Source organism: Myotis davidii, unplaced genomic scaffold (assembly GCF_000327345.1).
Source record: "Myotis davidii unplaced genomic scaffold, ASM32734v1 scaffold135, whole genome shotgun sequence".
Taxonomy (NCBI): Eukaryota; Metazoa; Chordata; class Mammalia; order Chiroptera; family Vespertilionidae; genus Myotis; species Myotis davidii.
Window position 1 is genome coordinate 5,656,286 of NW_006289813.1, and position 21,622 is coordinate 5,677,907.

At 40.3% G+C, this 21,622-nt stretch overlaps 1 protein-coding gene across 1 annotated transcript in view; it reads right to left on the reverse strand.

Moving 5' to 3' along the window:
• Positions 1–2,300: 2,300 nt before the first annotated feature.
• ZSWIM6 (zinc finger, SWIM-type containing 6) overlaps positions 2,301–21,622 on the reverse strand; it is a 94,266-nt gene continuing 74,944 nt past the window's right edge. Inside the window, 8 exon segments of the mRNA XM_006779573.2 lie at positions 2,301–4,845; positions 4,848–4,946; positions 6,580–6,661; positions 9,353–9,516; positions 10,124–10,281; positions 12,997–13,132; positions 16,802–17,062; positions 18,430–18,576. Coding sequence (XP_006779636.1) covers positions 4,109–4,845; positions 4,848–4,946; positions 6,580–6,661; positions 9,353–9,516; positions 10,124–10,281; positions 12,997–13,132; positions 16,802–17,062; positions 18,430–18,576 — 1,784 coding nt within the window. The 3' untranslated portion in view covers positions 2,301–4,108.

Here is a 21,622-nt window from a genome sequence, read left to right on the forward strand (position 1 = left end):
TTTCCGCTCCATGAAAATAGGTATTTTGCTCACTACTTGTTTTCTTAGCACCCAGGACCATGCCTACCATGTGGTCGGCACACAAAAATATGCTGCACAAACCATTCAGAATCCTTTCAGTGTCTCACATTTCAACCTCTTTTACCGACACTGGCTTGAACTGGTCCTCATACTGGTGGGAAGTCATTCACCTTAAATTTTACCTCAGTCACATTTCTTAATCAGATTACTTACTGATAATGTTTCTCTCTACATTTTCCTGTCTTCTCACATTTAAATCCCTGAAACAGCTGCCATTTAACAATTTTTTCAGCATTCAGAAAAAGCCCAGTTCTCCTTTGCTACTGTAACTTATTATAATATTGACTATAGTAACTTGAGCTAATAATTTTTATTCAATTGATTTAATATTTGAAAGTCATGAAACATTCATTTCCACCCTGAAACTATAGCTTCTCTTCTCAAATGAAATCCCAAATCAAGAGCAGTAAAATGCAGAATTCTACAGTCCAGTCCCCAATTAGGAATCCTCTCCCGCCTTTGAATTATCCAAGTTTGTTGCTCCTTCCATTTCTCCTTCCTGTTCAAATTTTAATCAGGGTCAGGATTTTTTCTAGCACTGGTCCATTGGAAGATGAGAAAACACGACACATCAAATTATTTTATGTACTTGACCACAGTCATAACCAAAAAGCAGCTCCTGGTAGTGCAAGCATGTGGGTTAAAATGGGGACGGGAGAGTAATGAGTTCATTTGTCTGTTATCCTTGGTCTCATCTATCCTAAAGGTCCACAATAACTAAGACCTCCCTGCAAAGACAGTCAATGGGTGCAGACCAATTTTCCATCAGGGGAGAGAGATCTCCGACTCTTGGCTCCTACAAGTCACCTTGTGCTTCCTTTGATGCCACTCCTCCAGGCTTTTTAGCAGTCACTTCATTACCAAAATGTCCCAGTGGTTTCAATGGACCCACATAAATTTATATTTACACTTAGGCAGCACTTTCAAAAAAATGAGAATAAACTTGTAAAGGAATCAATCCCCATACCATTTTATAGTTCCGTTTTTTAGTTTTACTTGGTGTTAATGGGATTTTAAAATGTCATTATGGATTTATTTAAACTTCAACCTATTAACTTAAGCTTTTGACATCTGGAATCTGCTGTTAAGACTAGATGTCAAAGATAATTTTAAGAATATTTCAAGGGATTAACTATTCTGAAAGTTGTAGCTTTAAAAAAAACATTTGTCAATGTTACTTCTGGGTTTGTATTTACCAGAACTAAAAGGAGAGTACGGAAGAGACAGTTGCACATATGTGTTCACAGCAGTGCTATTCACAATAGCCAAGAGGTGGAAGCAACCACATGTCTGAAGGATGGATAAATGAAATATGGTATTTACATACAATGAAATACTATGCACCTTTAAAAAGAAAGGAAATCCTGTCACATGCTACAACACGGATGAACTTTTGCGGACATATGATAAATGAAATAAGTCAGTCACAAAAGGACAGATACTCTGTCTTTTAGGACAGATGCTTAGAGTGTATACGCAGCATTTATCCTTATAATGCAACTAGAGGCCTGGTGAACGAAATTCATGCATGGAGGAGGAGAGTCCCTCAGCCCGGCCTGCACCCTCTTGCAGGACCCCTCTTGGAGTGACCAACTGCCCATACCTGTAGGATTGGACCTAAACCGGCAGTCAGACATCCCTCTCTCAACCTGGGACCGCTGGCTCGCCTGCCTGCCTGCCCAATCGCCCCTAACCACTCCGCCTGGCTGCTTGATCATCCCTAACCACCTCTGCCTTGGCCCTGCCGCTGCGGCTTCATCTGGAAGGACATCTGGATGTCTGGTCTAATTAGCATATTACACTTTTATTATTATAGTTTTCCTTTTAAACCACACACCAAAAAACCTTCCATAAACTTAGCATTTATTAACTACATCAAGTACAGAGTATCTTAAATTATAGTTTATCAATTAGGGAGGAATGACTAAGTATACAACGCGAAGAGAAACTGGCTATTCTATCGTATAGTTCATCTTTGTATCTGATCTATGTCTGTCTTGTCCATTAAACAGACAGTAAACTCCAGTGTTTGGTTTTGTTTGTTCACCATTGTATCTCCAGGGACTAATACTTAAGTATTTATTAGATAAGTGAATATAAACACTTGAAGATGTAGTAAAATCCAGTTCTATAAGCACCAAGTTCAAGTGTAGTAAGAGATATACCATAAAAAGAGGCAGAATCAACTTTCAAAAAACTAATTTTAATCAAAACAAAAATTGTTGATCATTAACAAGTTTATAAAACAGTGATTTAGTTACATAAATAAATTGATATCAGTGTATCAAATCTTAATTACTTTCAACTTCATGAGCATGTTTACATGGGTGATGAAGTACAACCTTTTTTTTTTCTTTTTACCTATTATAATAAATAAAATGGAGCGCATGAAATAGTTCTTCTAAACAAAAATACCTACAAACATACCTCTAGCATGTTCTCTAATGAAGGGAACAAGAGACACTGGACAACTTTTGCACCAAAACATAAAAATTGCTTTAAAAAGCACAAGGTTACAGAACCATCAGCTAAAGTAAAGACACTATACTGTAACCAAAGTTGGTATTTCATAATATAATGAACAGTTTGGTAGTTAGATCTCCAGTTTGGTTATTTTAAAGCATTAAGACAAGGCAAGATAGAAGGCTGCTTTTGTTTTGAGTAATTCTAGAGAAAATAAAATATATTTTAAAAAAAAGAAAGAAAACTGAAAATAGAACAGTCCTACCTACACAACTTTCTGTCCTGCACAAAGTCAAAATACCTATGCAGAAGAGACATATAATATATATAATGTTATTTGTGCACAAAGGTTAGCTTATTAGCTCACTGCAAAGGCGTTATGTATCATAAGTCAATTGTTCTGGAAAACATTTTGCGTTTGTGTCAAAAGGATATTTAAGTTTCGTAGGCTAGGAGGCACGAACCCCAGTTCCGGCATACTGTATATTCTTAATGCTAAGGCTTGCTGCTCTGGCTGTGTTTTTGTTGTCCTTCTTTCTTCTAGTGCCTGTTACAAGCATGTGTGGTGTAGTGGTTGTTGTTGTTGTTGGTATGTGTGTGTGTCTGGTGTCTGTATCTACATATATATGTATACATAAGTTGTATAAATATACATATACATATATAATTTCTCCCAAATAGATCTCAGTCCAACCATGCAATCCAAAGGTGGCTCTGCATAGATGCCCAGTATGAAGTTCACCGCCTGAGCCAACCCTGAAGCAAGGCGCACTTTTAGTCCCTCTGATAGGTTTTCTCTCATTTTGTTTTTGTTTAAAACCAAGCTACTGCAGCTTCAAGTATTTTGCATTACATAGAATATTTTTTATAAATTAGTTAATGTTATATTTTCAATATTCAGACATATACTATAATATATATACAGTACAATAAATGCTCTCATTCTTTAATTTTTTTGATAAATCCCTGAGAATGTATGTTGACAGTCGCTAAGTTTCCACATGCACAAGCATCGTGTGCCATGCTTCTGGACGAACAGCATTGCAAAGCCACGTGGGTCAGCCTTTAACTACTAGTATTTCATTTTGTTGGTTTGTTTAAATATGCTGAAAATGTAAAGATGAGTTACAAAGGAGTAAAGCTGAATCCATTCGAGGTACTTCTCACAGGATGGAGGTGTTTGTTTGGTTTTTAAAGCCATTTCAATTATTTTTTTTGAGGCTGTGAACGTATACAGAAAACAGGAGAGCTATGTGGACTTTTGCCACTTGACAACATATACTCAGTGTAAACCAAACCTTTTTAACGTCTCTCTCATACAAAAAAAAAAAAAAAGAATTAAAAAATAAAGTAAAAGGAAAGAAGAGAAGAGAAAGGGTAGAAAAAAATTAGGAACACATGAACTCTCACAACATGACAATTTAGTCTGCAAACGCAATAGAACTATACACATATAATACCGGTGTGGCTCTGTTCTTTAAGTTAAAAAGGATACAAAGGCAGGCTCAAGTAAAAACAAACCATCCCTCCCACCCCCACCCCCACCCCATTCATACAACTTCTATCAACCAAACCTCTCCCGAACCAACATCATCAGTTTCTTTTTGCCTTTGTAGATTTGTTTCAGGTTGTCAATAAACTGCGTAAACTGAATGTGTCCGTCATGCGCCATTAGGAAGGTCTCTCGGGCCTTGCTGAGGAACTCTATGAACTCGCTATAGTGCCGAGGACTAATGTGGGTGAGTCGCGAATGCGTTGTGTTGATGTAGGCCCCGATCGTGGCGTCCAGGAGCTGCCTCAAGGGGGCTTTGTCCAGGGACATGAGCTTACCAGAGTTCCTCCTTCCATGAAGTCCCACCATGCCAGGGGTGGTCAGAGTGCACCTGCGCAAAATGTCTGACAGTACCGTTGCACACTTGACACTCTTGACCACCAGAGGTATTATAGCTGCAAGCTCGTTTTTACCGAGGGAGTGGCTGAGCGCACAGGCCCACAAAACGTCATTAATGGCAGGGTGCGTGTCCTGATTGTAGCTCAGGTTGAGATGGGTCATGGCCAGGGTGGCCAGCTTGTAGGCCCTCATGGGGTACCCGCGGTGCTCCATGTACCGTGCTATCGTGAAGAGCTGGGTGTAGCTCATGCCGGTGGTAGCAGCGTCGAGAACAATTTGGTACGCCGTCTCAAAGGCTATGTGATCCTTCTCACATAGGGTGAGTGCGGAGAGGGCGCAGTTCTGAGGGTCCTTCATGGCACACTGCAATGCGAGTGTCCGGGCACTGCTGGCCAGCTTTTCCTGCTGATGGTGCTGTTGGACATCACCGTGGTTGCAACTATACTTGTGGCCTCGGTGGGAGTGAAAAGCGTAAACCAGCTCTGCATGATGCTGTCTAGGGCATAAACACCTGCGAGGAACAGAGAAGCCTTATTACTGACAAGGACGCTGCCTAGAGATCTGGCCTTATCTTCACTTCACAATCAATGCTTACATCGTTAACTATCACCAGACATGAGCAAGGCCAGAAAATCCTATAAGGTAATGTGCCTGGGAGCAACCTTTTAGAATAAAGTTATTATGGATTGTTATTCAGTGAAGTGCCTGAAAGGAACATGAACTTCCTGTAATACAGAACTAATCCTCTCCGTAGCCGGTATTTGCACTGTGCTGCTTGCCATTTCAGACAATGGCTTTTTGCTAATGAGTTCCAGTTCACTGGGGCCTCCTGTCAGATACTCACTACAGAATCTGTAGTTTTTCTCAGAAAAACCACAACCCCCAATAAAACAGGTAGTTTTTATGTGGTGTGTGGGTTTGTGTGTAAGTTTAAAATACACATGATATAAAATGATTAAGATACACAAAGAAGCAGGAAAATGTGACCCATAATCAAGAGAATAACTTCAACAGAAGCAGACCTATAGATGACTCAGATGTTGGAAATGGCTGACAAGAACTTAAAAATAACCATTTTAAGTACACAGACCCAACATGCCTCAGCTGTAGAAAAGTCCTAAAGGTGAATGTTTAAAGAGAAGGTACTAAATTGCAGAGAAAAATTAGGCATATATCTTGGTGCAGAGGAAGGGGAATTGTGTGGCAGTTCTTAAGGTGGTTTTACTTTATATTGTTTCACTAAAGCATCACATCAATAATATAAACATAATTTTTATACTGAGACCAATTTACCTTTTCCCAAAATAGCAAACCATCACAAATTAATAAAAGAAGAATAATAAGAATGACTTTACAGTATCTGCTGTGTCAGTTTCTAAATACTGAGGTGGTAGTGTCCTCTCAGCAAGAGGTATGTGTCCTTTTCTGATGCAAACAGGAAGAAAGAAAGACAGGTGAACCAACATTCATTTTCAACAGCCACCATTTTGCTGGTGTTGGTGCTTCTGCTGCGAATGTAGTTTTTTCAGCACTGACTGCTGCAGAGGGGAAGCAGGCAGCTAAAAGGTCTCACAAATTGCAGCTTGGGGGATCTTCTTATGGCTAGCTACAGTATCTCACACATCTGAGAGCTCACCTGAACCATACCCAGTGGTCATTTCTCTGCTGGGCAGCATGACAAGGCCTGAGAGGATGAAGAAAACACTCCGAGCAAATAGGCAACTCTATCATTTTACTGAAATGGACTGAACCACTAATCCAGTCTCAAGTTAGTTTCAAAGGTGGGCTCCAATCCACCAAGGATTCATGCTGGAACCCTTTAATATAAAATTGTAACCTGGTTATCACAAAAAGTTACTAAAAGCACCTTAATAGTGACAGAACAATTGGATAAAAAGTGTTTTCTCACTGACCTATTCCATTTTAGTGAGTTTGGAGCCCCAAATACTTGACTGTTTGGAAGAGGAGCAATGCAAGTGTGTACAACTGAAGGCTGGAGGGAAGGGAGCCCCTGTTGGTTGCTGGAGCGGCAGGAGCCTTGGAAAAGTCAAGGTGAAAGAGGGAAGAAGTTCTTGTACCTATAATTGAGGAGTTAAATCTGACAGGAGGTATCTGGGGAAGCTCCTCCTCCAGAGTTTACCTACCCACTTCAGTAGCACACGTTACCAGCCATCTGACCATCTCCCGCCGTCGCCAATTTAAGGTTGACAGTGTCATTCGCATAACCTATAAAGAAAGATAGGAAAACAAAGTGTTTTGGAAGATTATCCCAAGTCAGTGGAAATATAAAACAATTCATTCCAAGGTATAACTACAAAGCAGTCCCCCTATTAGCAGGAGGACGGAGGGACATATTTAGAGAAAGCTCTGCATATGAATTTGTCCATGGCTCTCCCAGCCTTGTCCCAGTCAGAGAGGCAGGAGGTCCACACTCTACTCCTGGTGGGCCAACTGACCAGATGCAGCATCCTGGACAAGTCACTCAATCACTTTTCTTATCTACAAAATAAGAGGACTGGGCTGAAACATTAAACACAGTCCAGGCCTCATCTTCTCCCCAACTTTAACATTCCATGGTTTTAGATTCCTGAGGCTCTCCTGAAATAATTCTGATTACAAACCCTCAGATGGCAGAGGTATTTTAGTCATTATTTCAGTCTCTGGTTCTCTTATTTGGCAAGTGTGAAGATAACCTCAGGTCCATGGAAAGAAATCATCTTTGGCATCATTAGTGATCTGATTTTGTTTTTCACTTTCAAATAAGAGACCCCAAGATAAAATATCCCTCTGTTCTTATTTCCCCTATTTTTTTAAGATTCAGAAAATCTAGGCACGTAACTCCTAAAGCCTTGGAAAGGCCCTGTGGGATTTCTTTGTGTCCTACAAGGAATGAGGCAGGGAGAAAACTCTCAGTAACCTGCCATTTATCCCCCAAATCTGCCAGGATTCCAAATACCTGGAAAACTTGTATTAATGTATGTTTTTTTTCTGCATACCTTTAAGAGGCAAAAGAAATAAGCCAAATAACCAGAATTCATTTTTATAAAGAAACTTCTAAAATGTCATTTTATTGTTTAAATGCAATCAATCTCCGATACCAGTGAGATGATGAACCTTTTGAGCTTGGTGTGTCAGCATTTGAAAAACTCTAACTTAACTCTGGTGCCGTGTCACATATAAACATTTTTTGATATTTGCAACCATAGTAAAACAAAGATTCATATTTTTGATATTTATTTTATATATTTAAATGCCATTTAACAAAGAAAAATCAACCAAAAAAATGAGCTCACGTGTCACCTCTGACATGCGTCATAGGTTCGCCATCACTGTCCTATACCCTCTGCTCGTATAGTACTATATACGGTAATTGTATTTTCTTGTAATACAATTCTTTAAACTTTATTAATTACTGTAAGGAGAATCCATAACTAGAAAACTAGATTAATCACCTAATCAGGGTATTCCATGCCCCATACTTTAGGTAACTAGAGGATAAAAATGTCTTTCACTGCTTTTCAAGGAGGGGGAAAAAAAGCCCCCATAAATGTATACAGAGATTTCCCGAGAAAAGTAGAAATATAAACTTTACAGTTCTGGGTTTATACAGTAATCTGTTCAGAAACTATAAGAAAGCAAACCTCTATTGGCATAACTAACTGAAAATGTCCTGGGTAATTTGTCTAAGTGGCTTGCTGAATGCTGAAACTGGCCCCTGGCACTATCACTCCTTCTTTTTCTTTTTTTTTAAATATATTTTTTATTGATTTCAGAGAGGAAGGGAGAGGGAGAGAGAGATAGAAACATCAATGATGAGAGAGAATCATTGATCGGCTGCTTCCTGCATGGCCCACACTGAGGACCAAGCCTGCAACCCAGGCATGTGCCCTTGACCAGAATCAAACCTGGGACCTTTCAGTCCATAGGCTGATGCTCCATCGACTGAGCCAAACCAGCTAGGGCCATCACTCCTTCTTTACCTAATTTCTCAGGGTTATAAAAGAGAGTGCTTTGGCTGGTTTCTCAGTGGTTAGAGAGTCAGCCTACGGCCCAAAGGTCCGATTCCTGGTCAATGACAGGTACCTTGATTGCAGGTTTAACCAGTTGATATCTCTCTCTCTCACATCAACGCCTGTCTGTCTGTCTCTCTCCCCCTCTAACCTCCCTCCCCCTTCCACTTTCTCTAAAAATCATGGAAAAAATACCCTCCCTCTTTGGATGAGGATTAAATTAAAAAAGAGCTAGAACTACCCGTCTATTATGAAAATGCAAACATCAATAAAAATTCATACTTCCTCTAAAAATTTACCCCTAACAACTGAATCTTTATTATACACTAGAGGCCCGGTGCACTAAATTCATGCACTGGGGGGCGGGGGCGGGTGTCCCTCAACCCAGTCTGCACCCTCTCCAATCTGGGACCCCTCGGGGGGAGTCCCATAACCCCCAACTGCCCTCCCTTACTGGTCTGATCGCCCACAACTACCCTCCCCTGCCAGCCATCTTGTGGCTGTAGGTGCTGCCATCTTCGAGGGTGGGGCAGTCAATTAGCATATTCCCTCCTTATTAGATAGGATGATAGCTTTATTTAAGTCTCTAATGAGCAATAATCCTTCTCATTCATTAAAGGAGAAAAGGTGACATTAAGGCTATAGAAAATTATTTTTTTATTTGAAAGACACATATCAAATCAGCCTTCTAAATGTCAATCCAGTCCTTGCACCTCAGGCAGTACCTGGTTCAGGGGAAATGACCTCAGCTCTGAAGCACAGTGCTCTCCCGAAAGTCTAACAGACTTATGCACCCAACTCATTTACCTGCACTAAATAAATCCAAGTAAGCAAACAGAAACAACTTCAAAATGCTGCCTTTATTTAGCAATCATTGGTATCCTAAGAAAGACCATCAGTCACATACCTGCAGGCCCAGCTCCAGAGACACTTTCAAAAGAGTGATGTCTGGCAAAGTGTCCATGAGAGTTGCTATTTTAAATGCATCCTGGGCAAGCTTGAAGATGTGGGATGAGGAGTGAATGTTTTTCTGGATGGATTCTAATACTGTTTCCAGCCTCCGAACATCGCCTGCAATGAACAAGGAAAAACCAAACCAAATCAAATCAAAGCAAAATAAAAACAAACAAAAAAATCATACCAAACACACATATACAAAGGGAAGTAAAAAGGAAACAAAATAAACATAAAGCAGAAGTTAATTTCCCTGAAATGTTCACAGATGGCACAGATGTTATAACTAAGTCACTGCCATGTCTATGAATCTTGGCTTCACCCAAAAGAAACACTGAAACAAACCCTCAGTGACTAAAAACACATGTGACCCAGGACCAACACGAGATAACAAATAGCTCTCCTAGTTCCTACTTATATATGTTTGGTGAATACTTCAGGGAAAGAAAAAAATATAACCAAACTTTTCAATCTCCTTCTGAATCTCAACCATCACTCACACAGCATGGCAACTAAACCTGAACTTTGCCACCAACAGGTTTAATGATGCAGTTAAAAGAGGAAAATGCCAGGCTCAAATGAACAACACCTATTTTGCCCCATAAGCTAACACTAATGAAAAGTATCCCTACAACCCACTACTGAGAATCTGACAGCAAACATGACCCTTAAACAAAAAGGTAAACTAACAAAATAATCATGAGGCCTCAGGACAATCCAATACCTTTGGCTGCAGTTAGCATGGTGGACGCCAGCTCACACTGCTGGGATTCTATGTGGCTTAAAGTGAACCAACGAGGGTATCGGTTGGGAACAACTGACGCAATGTGGTGTGGGCGGGTGAGGTCTCCTGCTGGAGCAGCAGATTCCAATACTAGTAACCTGTAACGAGAAGAGACAGGGTAGGTGGCTCCTGGTTATCACTCATCTATCATCTTTGCCACGGGGACTAGCCTATTGCCAGAGGAGTAGGTAGATGCTGGGAGAACCGGTCAGTCCTTGTGCAGGAGGAGCTGGTACAGCTACACTCTGCTGTCTGGATGCCAAAGTCATCTTGTTAATTACTCATTATCCAAACCTTAGGGATTTCTTTCTTTAACATTGTTCAGAAAATTGCACAATTCAAAGAAATTAAGATATGTAATAATGAAGTATGAAACTCAGTCTTGATGTTTACCTACTTTCAAGTTTTTGAATCTTACCACTCATTAAAAAATAGAAATCAACAGAAAACTAACAGTGAAGTGGATATTAAGACTTAGATTACAACTGTCAGGGATCAGGTGGATAACTGAGATATATATGCTTAACTTACTAAAACACAACATAAGAGGGAAAGTAAAAAAAAAAAAAAGACTCCCTTTCCATTACTCATACATTCTAAAAAATGAGTTCCTTATTCCTTCAGGCATTTGTAGTTAGAATAGGTTCTATCATATATATCAGAAGATGAGGAATGCATATGATCCAAGTATTTGTCCTTGACAGTCTCGTATAAATTCCGTGAATTTCCCGTTTCAATCAATCTTTGATTAATATGTTGACAAATAAAGAATAACTATTAAAAACAAAGCGCATGCTTAGTGATTGTCTCCAAATATAACTGCCAAAGAGATCAGTAGAGTAGCTATAACTGAAATAATTCCTCTACAATCATCAAAACACTGATCTTTAATCCAGTACACCAGTATTAGGAACTACAGAATAAGAGCTGGGGATCAAGAGTTAGCAAGGTCAGGGTGTGAAGCTGGCCTTGGGGCCCCATCCAAGAGCAGGTACTGCTCTGGTAAATCAAATGTCTCATTATCTTTTCCCTTTATGTAGGGACAAAGAGATGTTAGCATTAGAGGATGGCAAGGTAGTCAATTAAGTAATAAGCATTTTGCTGGGGTTGCTCTTTAGTTAAAAAAAAACACACAAAAACACCCAGAATGTTCCTGAATTAACAGGCAGATCTTTCCAGAGTTGTTGTAGAAGAAACTAGTCGACCCCCCTGGAAAGATGAGAAAATGAGTGCTGAAAGCACCCTTCCCTAGCCCACCACACCTACTTCCAGAAGGACTAAGCAGCAAGTAAGCTACAGGTCTCTCTTCCTTCCTGTTCCCATGGCTGCCCTAGGAGGTCCCACCACATAGTCCTTTGGCAGGGGGATGGTGGCAGATAGAAGAGAAGAGAGATGGGAAAGCAATTCCCTTGTGCCCTTCTAGTACCCCGTGAACAAACTGCCTGGGCAGCAACCAAGTACAATCATAAAAGAGTTTCTGAGTGTCAGCCTTAGCATAAGCCAGACACACAGAGAAATCTTATGCTATTTTCCTCTTAAACTTTACAATGGTCAGAGCAATTGCATCTGGTGGCATCATAACATTAGCATCCTTCCCTTTACACAGGAGCACAACTCTCAAATTTGAATAGGTATAGAGCTGAGCATGTGTCTTCATCTGACAACTTTTGGCTTCCAAACATGGGAATAGGAACTTACTAAGTGTGCTTTAATACTTTGTATGCCATAAGCGTCTATAGACGCAAGCGAGATAAAAGTATCTTTGGACATGTGGCAGTTAATTGGTTAAAACACAAACCAAGTGGTATAAAATAATTTGGTGGGAAACTTTGCTTGTTAGTTTTAAATTTATTTTTTGGTATTTTAAAAATAGACAAGAGGATTTATAAGGTTTCTCTAGTAGGTAAATGAAACTTCACATTGCCAAGGGAAGCATGTGAAATTGAAAGATGTCAGCCTCAGAACACACTGACACACAGGTACACACACACCCTCATCACTGCACCAAAAAAAGGCCTCTGAGAGATGAGCTACACACATAAAAAGGCAAGAGCTTGATTTGAACCCACTGTACTGGTTGCAGACATAGAGTCTTTGATGAAAAGTTTCTATGGGATCTAACTATTCTCCGGCACCACAAGCTTTTAGGTTATGTTCATGGTTTGTCTTTAGGTGACTATAATGAGGTCTAATCTGCACTTTAACATAGAAGTGCTTTAATTTTTTTTTTAAAGGAAAAAGTTCATGTTTTAAGAAAGGTAGATATTCCTTTCAGGTCCTTGAAGCACAATAGGCTACAAATAATACTGACAAATACATCTTGAAGTCACTAAAAAATATTCACCAAGAACAGATTGGCAGTAAAAATAATTATCTGGTGAACTGACTTTTAAAAGAGAAGTGAAAATAGAAAGGTGAGTGGCAGAGAACATACTCTAATTGTTATTGCTGAAGAGGAAGGGCTGGAGAGGACATGGCAGCAGTCAGTGCTGAGGGGGGCAGATCCTGGCAGACCAGCATCTGTCCTCCTCCTGAAGCCTTCAGCACTAGAAACTGTCCCATCCCCGTCACCCTCCACTGAAGTGCAGGGTATGACAGCAGTCAAGGATACCATCTTCCTTTTAACCAGAAGTCAAACAAGCCCACGGCCCATGAACAAACCACTACACAATCCAAGAAACATATAAATAAATATGTTCTGTAGATTTTCTGCTGCCTACAAGAAACATGAATGAATGAGAAATCAGTGAACAGCCATTCCTCCCAGGGGGGAATTTGGATTGCATCTGCCCGGCTGGGCTGTGAATACGTACCGCATTGCTCTCAGTGCAATTTTGTATGCCAATTCAGCATCATGAGGTAGGAGAGAGGTGAAGAGATACTTGGCAAATGTGTGCATTGGAACGCTCTCCCGATGGATTATTTCGCCTAAACCACTATATGGTCCGGCTGTGGGAAGAGAGCATACACATTTTACATTCCTAAAAAAGGAACTAAGACTTCATGTAAAGTATATCTTAAAATTGTTATGTAAAGTTATAACATATACAAGCCAATCTAGTTAAGAATGTAATCTAAGTCAGCTGTCGCCAACCGGTGGTCCGAGGACCACGGATTGTCTGCGAGGTCTGAAAGGTTGGCGACCACTGATCTAAGTGGCACAGTAGAAGGAATACAGATTCTTAGTCAAAAATGATTCTATAGGCTATGGTTTTCAAAGTCGAATTTACTTCAGGAACAATCCTCCAACTGCACCACAGCTGAAATGAGCATCAAAGAAATAAAGGGCAGAGCTTTTTCACATTATAACCGCTTTGGAGAAAGAAACCTTCCAATGTATAAAACCTCACTGAATTCAAGAAACATCCTCTGTACATGTGTATGTTCCAGCATCCAGATTTTCAAATGCACAGATAACTTTGCCGCTTAACTTTGGAACCTGTGCCTGGTCCCTCAGTCTCAAGGGCACAGACAAGCCAAGTTTCCAGAAAAGAGTGCTCTGAAGGGTTGGGGAGGATTCTGAAACACAAATCTCAATACAAAGACTTTAAACATTGTTTCTTCTAATAAGCAGAAATACTGATTCTCAGAAAGTGATTAATAATAAGAGAATAGTTACCCATTTGATACTCACCGTAGGCAAAAGAAAAAAAATTAAAGTAACTGAAAATTTACTTTTTGCGCTCCAAAAGACCAATTTTAAAAGCAAAATTACATTGAAGCAGCCAAAATTCATTTCTTAGTAAGCTATGACAGGGATGGTGGCAGAGCTGACTTCCCTTGTGACCTCTGAATGCTACCCTAGGAAGGGCAATACAGATTTTTAAATTTTTAAAGGAAACCACAGTGGTTAGTTCAACTACTTTCCACTTACGTACCTTGAGGTTTAGTTACTGTAAACTGTATAATAAATTAGTTTCCATGTCACCTTTGGGTAAAAACTGTTTCATGATTTCTAGAGTTATGAACCATGACACTACTGCTCAAAGGACATAATGCATTTGTTTTCCCTGAGAAAAAAATCAGTCTTGTGAAGAGTTTAAAATGCAAGAAATGCAAAAGAAACAGTGAGAGGAGTTACTGCACTAGCATGGAATAGGAACATTACGTATTACATATTATAGATAATTTTAATAGAGGTTATTTTTAAATTTCATTAGTATTTTTGAATTATTTGTTTTAAGTACTTGACAAATCATATAGTAAACACCATTTTTTTTTAACCTAGGTAAATTAAAATCCATCCTACATTTCTAATTTTACCAAACCTATTCAACTTTTTCTTGTGTTTAAGATATTTAAAAATGCTTTAATGATCTGGTATTCTTCAAAAGCTGAAATAGCATTATACTAGTAGTTCGACCTTTAGCTCATATAATGAGGCCAAATTATTTAGGTTATTATTATGAATTGAATGCTTGTTATCTCCCACCTCAATTCATTATGTCGAAGTCCCAACTCCCAAAGTGACTGTATTTGGAGAAAGGGCCTTCATAAAGATAATGAAGGTTAAATGAGGTCAGAGGGTGGGGCCCTGATCCAATAGGATTAATATCCTTATAGGAAGAGACAGCAGAGAGCTAGAGCTTTCACGCATGCACCTTCTCTCTCTCAGGCAGCTGTCTACAAGCCAAGAAGAAGGACCTCACCAGAATCTATACTGACCAGCACCTGACCTTAGACTTTTCAGCCTCCAGAACTGTGAGGAGAAAATTTCAACTGCTTAAGCCACCCAGTCTGTAGTATTCTGTTATGGGAGCCTCAACAGACTAAGACACTAACTCTATTTTACTTAAGAACTAAATATAGCAAATTTGTAGACTATTTTTTTCATGTCTCTTCCATTTCATTCCAATGTTTCCCCCTTAAACCATCAAGCTACCTGTTCACTATGCAGGAAAAGCCAGAATGCATAATCGGCACTTTGTTATGACTCTTACCAACAAGCAAAATATTCAGTCGAGTAACACCGAATTATTTGTGGCTTAATAATCACTGTAATTCAATAATCAGTGTATTGAATAATGAAAAACTGAAATTTGGTAGTAAGTTCCCCAGAAGTTTCCGACATCTGAGTCTGCTAACTATTGCACCCCTGAAATTCCTGGAGTACATTGATGCATAAAGAAGTTGGTGCCCAGTGCAGTCAACTCGACCATGAAGTGCCTATCTTCTGGAGTGGACAGAAAGGGTCCCTTCTTTCCTGTTGGACTGTTTCCTGTCCTATACCACCCACGCTCTGTGGGCCGAGCAGGGATGAGTCAACAGACTCTACATCAGGCACAGTTCTTATAAAAATATTTAATGGGGAGGTATGAACTAATCAAAGACTAAGACAGCTAAAAATTATTCATGAGTAATGAACATGGAGAACATTTTAAAAGGTAAATGATAAACAGATATCAGACACCCTCAAGACTGAAAAGCATACACCCTCTTCCTACTCTTCAATGTATTGGAAACCAAAAGCCAGTTACTAAGAGTCAGTGACATCATAAAAAAAGCTTATGGCTAATGATTTTGTTTATTTCAAAAGAAATTATGAGAGGAAAGTAAAAGAATCAAGATCACTTGAAATTTGCCAAGATAGGCTTTTATGTTTAGAAGAAAAAAAAAAACTTTAGCAGAGTGCTTCAAAAAATTAATATTAGAAATTTTTACCTAAATTAAGCATGCTATTAAAAACATTTTCTCTTTAGAATGCATTTCTAAAACACACATGTGTATAATGTATTGGTGAAAATATTTTCCTTCAAATAGATCTTTAATTTTGGAAAAATAAAAGAGGTTTTGAAATGCTATTTTCTCTAAATTCCTTCCCCATATGTAACAGTTCTGAATATAAGATGAAGACAGCACACTTTTTGAGCCTATCAATCAGAGAGAATCCCATAAAAATGACAAATGTGTACTTGAGAGGGAAGTCATTTTTATCAATTAGACATCACCTAAATTTACCATACTAATTACACTTAGTCTTTTCATGGAAAAAAATACACAAAACTGTGTTAAAAAAATGCCAGCCAAATTTGTTAGGCACTTTAGCTCTTAACCTTATGAAAAGAAGAAAATTGGGCTTTGCCTTAGAGAGTCTATGAAACTTTAACTTGCTGAATCTAATCCTAATGAATTCTCTGAAATAATGACTCAGCACAGTAGAGATCCACTCCTGCAGCTTTCAGTCCTTTTTTAGCATGTGCAAATGACATATTCAAAACCCAGACATCATGTAATAGCCAATAATTCAGAGGAATGCCAATCAATTTCCATTATATTATTTAATTGATCCAACAAAGAGGAATATGGCTACCAGCAACAGCTCACTAAATATCAAACTTGCATTTATCTCAGGAAAAACAAGCCAAAATAAAAACAGTCCTTTTCAGAGCTGGTGGCATTAAATGGGGCTCATTTCTAATAGGTTATCCTATGTGACCACCTAAATAAAATGATATAAATCTGAACATCTATGTTTTTTTATTAAGTAATACTATAATTGGATAATGAACACTCACTGACCATACTACCAGGATAACCACCATATTAAATACATTCAAACCTTATTCCCAACATAAATAAAATTGGCTGAATAAGTGGAAAATCTCTTTATTAAACTACCTTCTAATAGGAAGACTGCTTGCTTTCGAAAAATTTTCACCAGTGTGTCATCCAATTCAATTTCCTGAAGTTTAGAAATGAGCTGCTCCTCATTCCGGCAAACCTTCTCTTGTGTGTACAGCCCATCAGGCATGATACGCTGCTGTCCCAGCCCTATCAGGGCTACCTCCACAGCTAGTGTTAAATAGGATTCCCCTTCTTCTAAGAATTTGTGTGCAGGTAGATGCTGGTATTCCAGAGATTTGCACTGTCCCATATTCTCTGTAAAATGTCACAAAAGAAATCAGAGTTCAGAAACTACTTTTTCAGGTGCAAATATTTATTTTACCCAGTACTTGTAAATGAATTATTGACTTAATTCCAATAAGACCTAAAAACAAGCGTATAGCTTTCCATTATGTTTTCTAAATGAATAACTAGATGTTTATGTTTTGGGGGATAGAATATTACAAATATTTTTCCCATTGAAAATGAATCACCAAAGAAAACTATAAATCTAAGAGGAGATACTAAGAATACTCAAGAATGAGAAAACTTTTAATTAAACAAGTGTAAAATTATATGATGACTGCAACAGTTACCAATTCTTAAAAGCCTCACAATAAAAAAAGTTTGCATACTTTTATCACAATGTTAAAATCTATACTAATAAAAGGGTAATATGCTAATTAGACCAGATTGACCGGACATCTTCCAGAAGCCTGACTTCCTTCCGGACAAAGCCACAGTGGCGGGGGCTGAGGCAGAGGCGGTTAGGGGCGATCAGGCCGGCAGGGGAGCAAGCAGTTAGGGGCGAGATCAGGCCAGCGCAGGGGAGCAAGCAGTTAGGGGGCAATCAGGCCGGCAGGGGAGGGCAGTTGTGGGTGATCAGGCAGGCAGGCAGGCAATCGGTTAGGGGCCAGTGGTCCCAGATTGGAGAGGGTGCAGGCCGGGATGAGGGACTCCCCACCCCCCCCCCGCATGAATTTTGTGCACCAGGCCTTTAGTATATACCAGGCCTATAATAAAAACAGTAGAGAATACAACACATGTAACCCAATTTCAAGGGCCTTTTTGTTATCAAATAAGTCATCAGTTATCACAATAGTAATGATTCTTTGAGCATTCTCTTATCTCTGTTTCCATTAGAAACTTTAACAAACTTTCAACCACTGAACTCCCAAGGAAAGCACATTCACAGTCATACCTTTTGCCCTCCCAATAGAGTTTTGGGTCACCCATAATCCATGGAGGTAACCACCACAATAGACAATATGGAGGGAAGATAATAAACCCTCTGAGCTCACTCTACCCTGGGAGCAGCAAAGGGACAATCCTTTCTCACTCCCACATTATGCACATCCTTATTGTATATCTTTATGCTGGAAAACAGTCATCAATGCAAATACATTCTTAGATGCACAACCACTGACTAGAAGAGAATAAATACGCCTAAGGTTCTTTATACATGCTGTCAACTGTCGAATCTGAGCCTGCCTGAAAAGCAGAGAGTGCCTATTTCCTTTCTCTCTTGCTAGTTGTAGATATTGTTAACTGTAAGGATTCATAAAACAAACTGTGAAGAAAAATGACCACTGCCATTCAGAGTTTAGAAAAAAGGGCACACGAGACCAATGTCAAGGTTTTACCTGTGAAATTGGAGAATCCAGGGAAGCTTTCATCGTCCATGTGGCAGGCTTCCATAAGGCTGCTGAAAAGAGTGCCCACAGGGTCCAGAGGGTGTCCAACCCAGCCCTCCAGATTGGTTATCAAGGTTATGCTTTTATGGGGTAGCTCTGTGTAAGAAAAGGAAATTGAGAGATGAAAAGAAGTAAAGGGAGGAGAGGCTTTGCCATTTAAAGCAGCATCCTGACAAATTAATACTGAATTAAATTAAAAAACAAAGGAACATATAATCCCCAACTTGTGAACTATTTTGAATTTGGAAGATTCATCTATAAGTCAATATAAATGGTACTAACCTCCTAGGAAAGCTCCCAAACATCTACTTAATTCATGTGCTCAGGGTACAGTGTTAACATTGCAATGTACACTTTTAAATTATGTTGTATGAGCAAATGTCAATTCCAAACTGTCACCTGAGATGCTAGGGACAATTCCCCTCACTTCCTAAGAGTGACATTAGAGAGGACTAAAAAGTTGCCCCCAGAATTACCACTGGATAACTCTACAATTTTATTAAGAAGATGCTCTCAGAGTCAGTGCTCACTGGATCACCTAAGCTGGAGACTAGAGGGCAGTTGTCGCCTGGGTCAGACTTGGACTCCCCCATGAATATTATTAGCTTACTTCCCTATCACTTTATGAAATTGTTCCTTATCATGGATCAGTGAGCCATTTAAGGGAGGACCTTTGCCACAAAAAGCAACTATAGCAGAAGATAACATATCATTTGAATGAAACATATCCCTTTCATTTTTCACAGAATGTTAGCACTTTCAAGTTCTTCAGTTAAATTACAAAGTGCTGGAAAAAAGCTGCAAATATTTTAAAAGACATATTCCATTGTTGTAATGAATGCAACATTTTTACATCTTAGTGTTTACTAAAGTAATAAATGATAATAGCTCCTTCTTAAATGAACATATAATAAAATCTATATACAATCTTATATAATAAAAGCATAGAATGCAAATTGCCCCCTCAACTGGAGTTCTTCTGGGAGTTTGACCAGGGGGCAGACCGGCTTGGGGGAATTTCATGCACTGGGCCTCTAGTCTAAAGTATATAAGAAAAAACTGCTTGTAAATTGCCAAAGAGCCATTCCATGAATCCAACATTCCTTTAGAAGTTTTCTGGTTTGGACAATCAACTATCAGTACATAAAAATAAAGCATGACCTGCCATAATGTATTAAAATTTATAAAAGTTTGGTCCTAGATTCCTTGGAAAGGTCTTTCCCTTTGGTTTCTGTCACTAGCTTTCATATACATAACCAGTATGAAAAAAAGAAATATGGGAACAACCAAATCTATATGCTTGATAGGAAATATTATATATATAGTGAAGGGAAGTGTTGTGCTTATACAAATAAATCTATCAAGTGATAGAAACTGAGGATAAAATTTTACAAAGTATTTTCTATGTGTCCTTTCTTTTCACACAAAAATTAGTGAAAAAACACAGAAATGGGAGAAATAAAACTTAAAAAGTAGTTTTTTAAAAATTGATAAGTTGACTCGGGCACAGAGCCCACGCCATCTTGAAGGGGAGAGAGGCCTCTTCTAGGAACTCATCAGCACCACCACCCAGACAGGCCTGGGATACTGCCCGCAACCCAGCAGCCACTCCAGCCAAAATCCTGCTGCCCACCCGCAGACTCGCAGACCCTGGGATCTCCACCTCGAAAGGAACACCGCGCCCCGCCCGCAGCAGTAAGTGCAGCCTCCACCTCCCCAGCAGCAGACCTCCGACATCGCATTTGTGCGTCTCCAGCGTCACTGTAAGCCCCAGCTGGGTGTGATTTTGTACAGACACAGGCGCACTGCCCCCCAGTAGAAATTCTGAATTCCCTCTGCCTGAATAACTGCCCACACACACCCAGCTGCGCAACTTAAGCGCCAGGACCCTTCGGCGCCAGGGTCCCTCAGAATGCGTCAGAGTTCAGTGCCCGGCCAAGGCACTGCCACAGTTGCTTACTCCCCCTGAGCCCATCTATCCACAGGGCACTTTGGGAAGCCGCAGTGAGCCTCTGCTGGGCCCAATCTTGGACAAATAGGGACGCACTCCCCTGGGCAGTAGAAATTCTGATTTCACCCATCCTGGATACCTGCCCAAAGACGTCTTGATTAAGCATGCCAGGACCCTTCAGAGTGCTTCAGTGCGCCTGCGCTAGCAAACTCACTGCAGGCACTCCTGTGTGCCACCACCGGGAACGCACGCCTTATCCACCACAGGTGCATCAGCAAAAACTGAGTTTCCCCACCCCACAGCTGCAGAACTCTGGACACTACAGTTGTGTGCTTTTCCAGCGTGTAGGTCTCCCAAGACCAGCAACCCTGAGGCCCCGCTGTGAGCCCCACTGGACACACACTTACAAAAACAGGGGTGCATTGCTGGGCTGTAGAAACGCTGAATTTCCTCTTCTGGGATACCTGCCCACAGACACTGCAATCCAGTGGCTTCAGTGCCAGGGCCCCTCAGAGTGTGTCAGTATACCCTGCTAGCAAACATACCACAGGTGACCCTGTGAACTGCCGCTGGGATTGCGTGTATCCAACCATGGAGGCAGCAGCAAAAGTTGAGTCTGCCCAACCCACAACCACAGAACTCTGGACACCACAGTCACGCCTTTCCAGAACACAGTCCTCCCGAGCCCTACCACCCCAACGGATGGTTCCTGGGTGTCACTGTGAGTACCAGCTGGGCACGCATGATTTCAACCAAGGGCACAAGACAGCAAAAATTGGGACACCCCATCCACGGCTGCTGACTTCTAGACACCTCAGTTGCGCCTTTCCAGCTTGCAGGCCTACATCAAGAGAACCCAAATAGCTCAAGTAGGGAGCTACACTAGACTACTAAACCCAGGAGACCTGAGAGGTCACATTGAGTCTGCCCAACCCACAACCACAGAACTCTGGACACCACAGTCACGCCTTTCCAGAACACAGTCCTCCCGAGCCCTACCACCCCAACGGATGGTTCCTGGGTGTCACTGTGAGTACCAGCTGGGCACGCATGATTTCAACCAAGGGCACAAGACAGCAAAAATTGGGACACCCCATCCACGGCTGCTGACTTCTAGACACCTCAGTTGCGCCTTTCCAGCTTGCAGGCCTACATCAAGAGAACCCAAATAGCTCAAGTCGGGAGCTACAC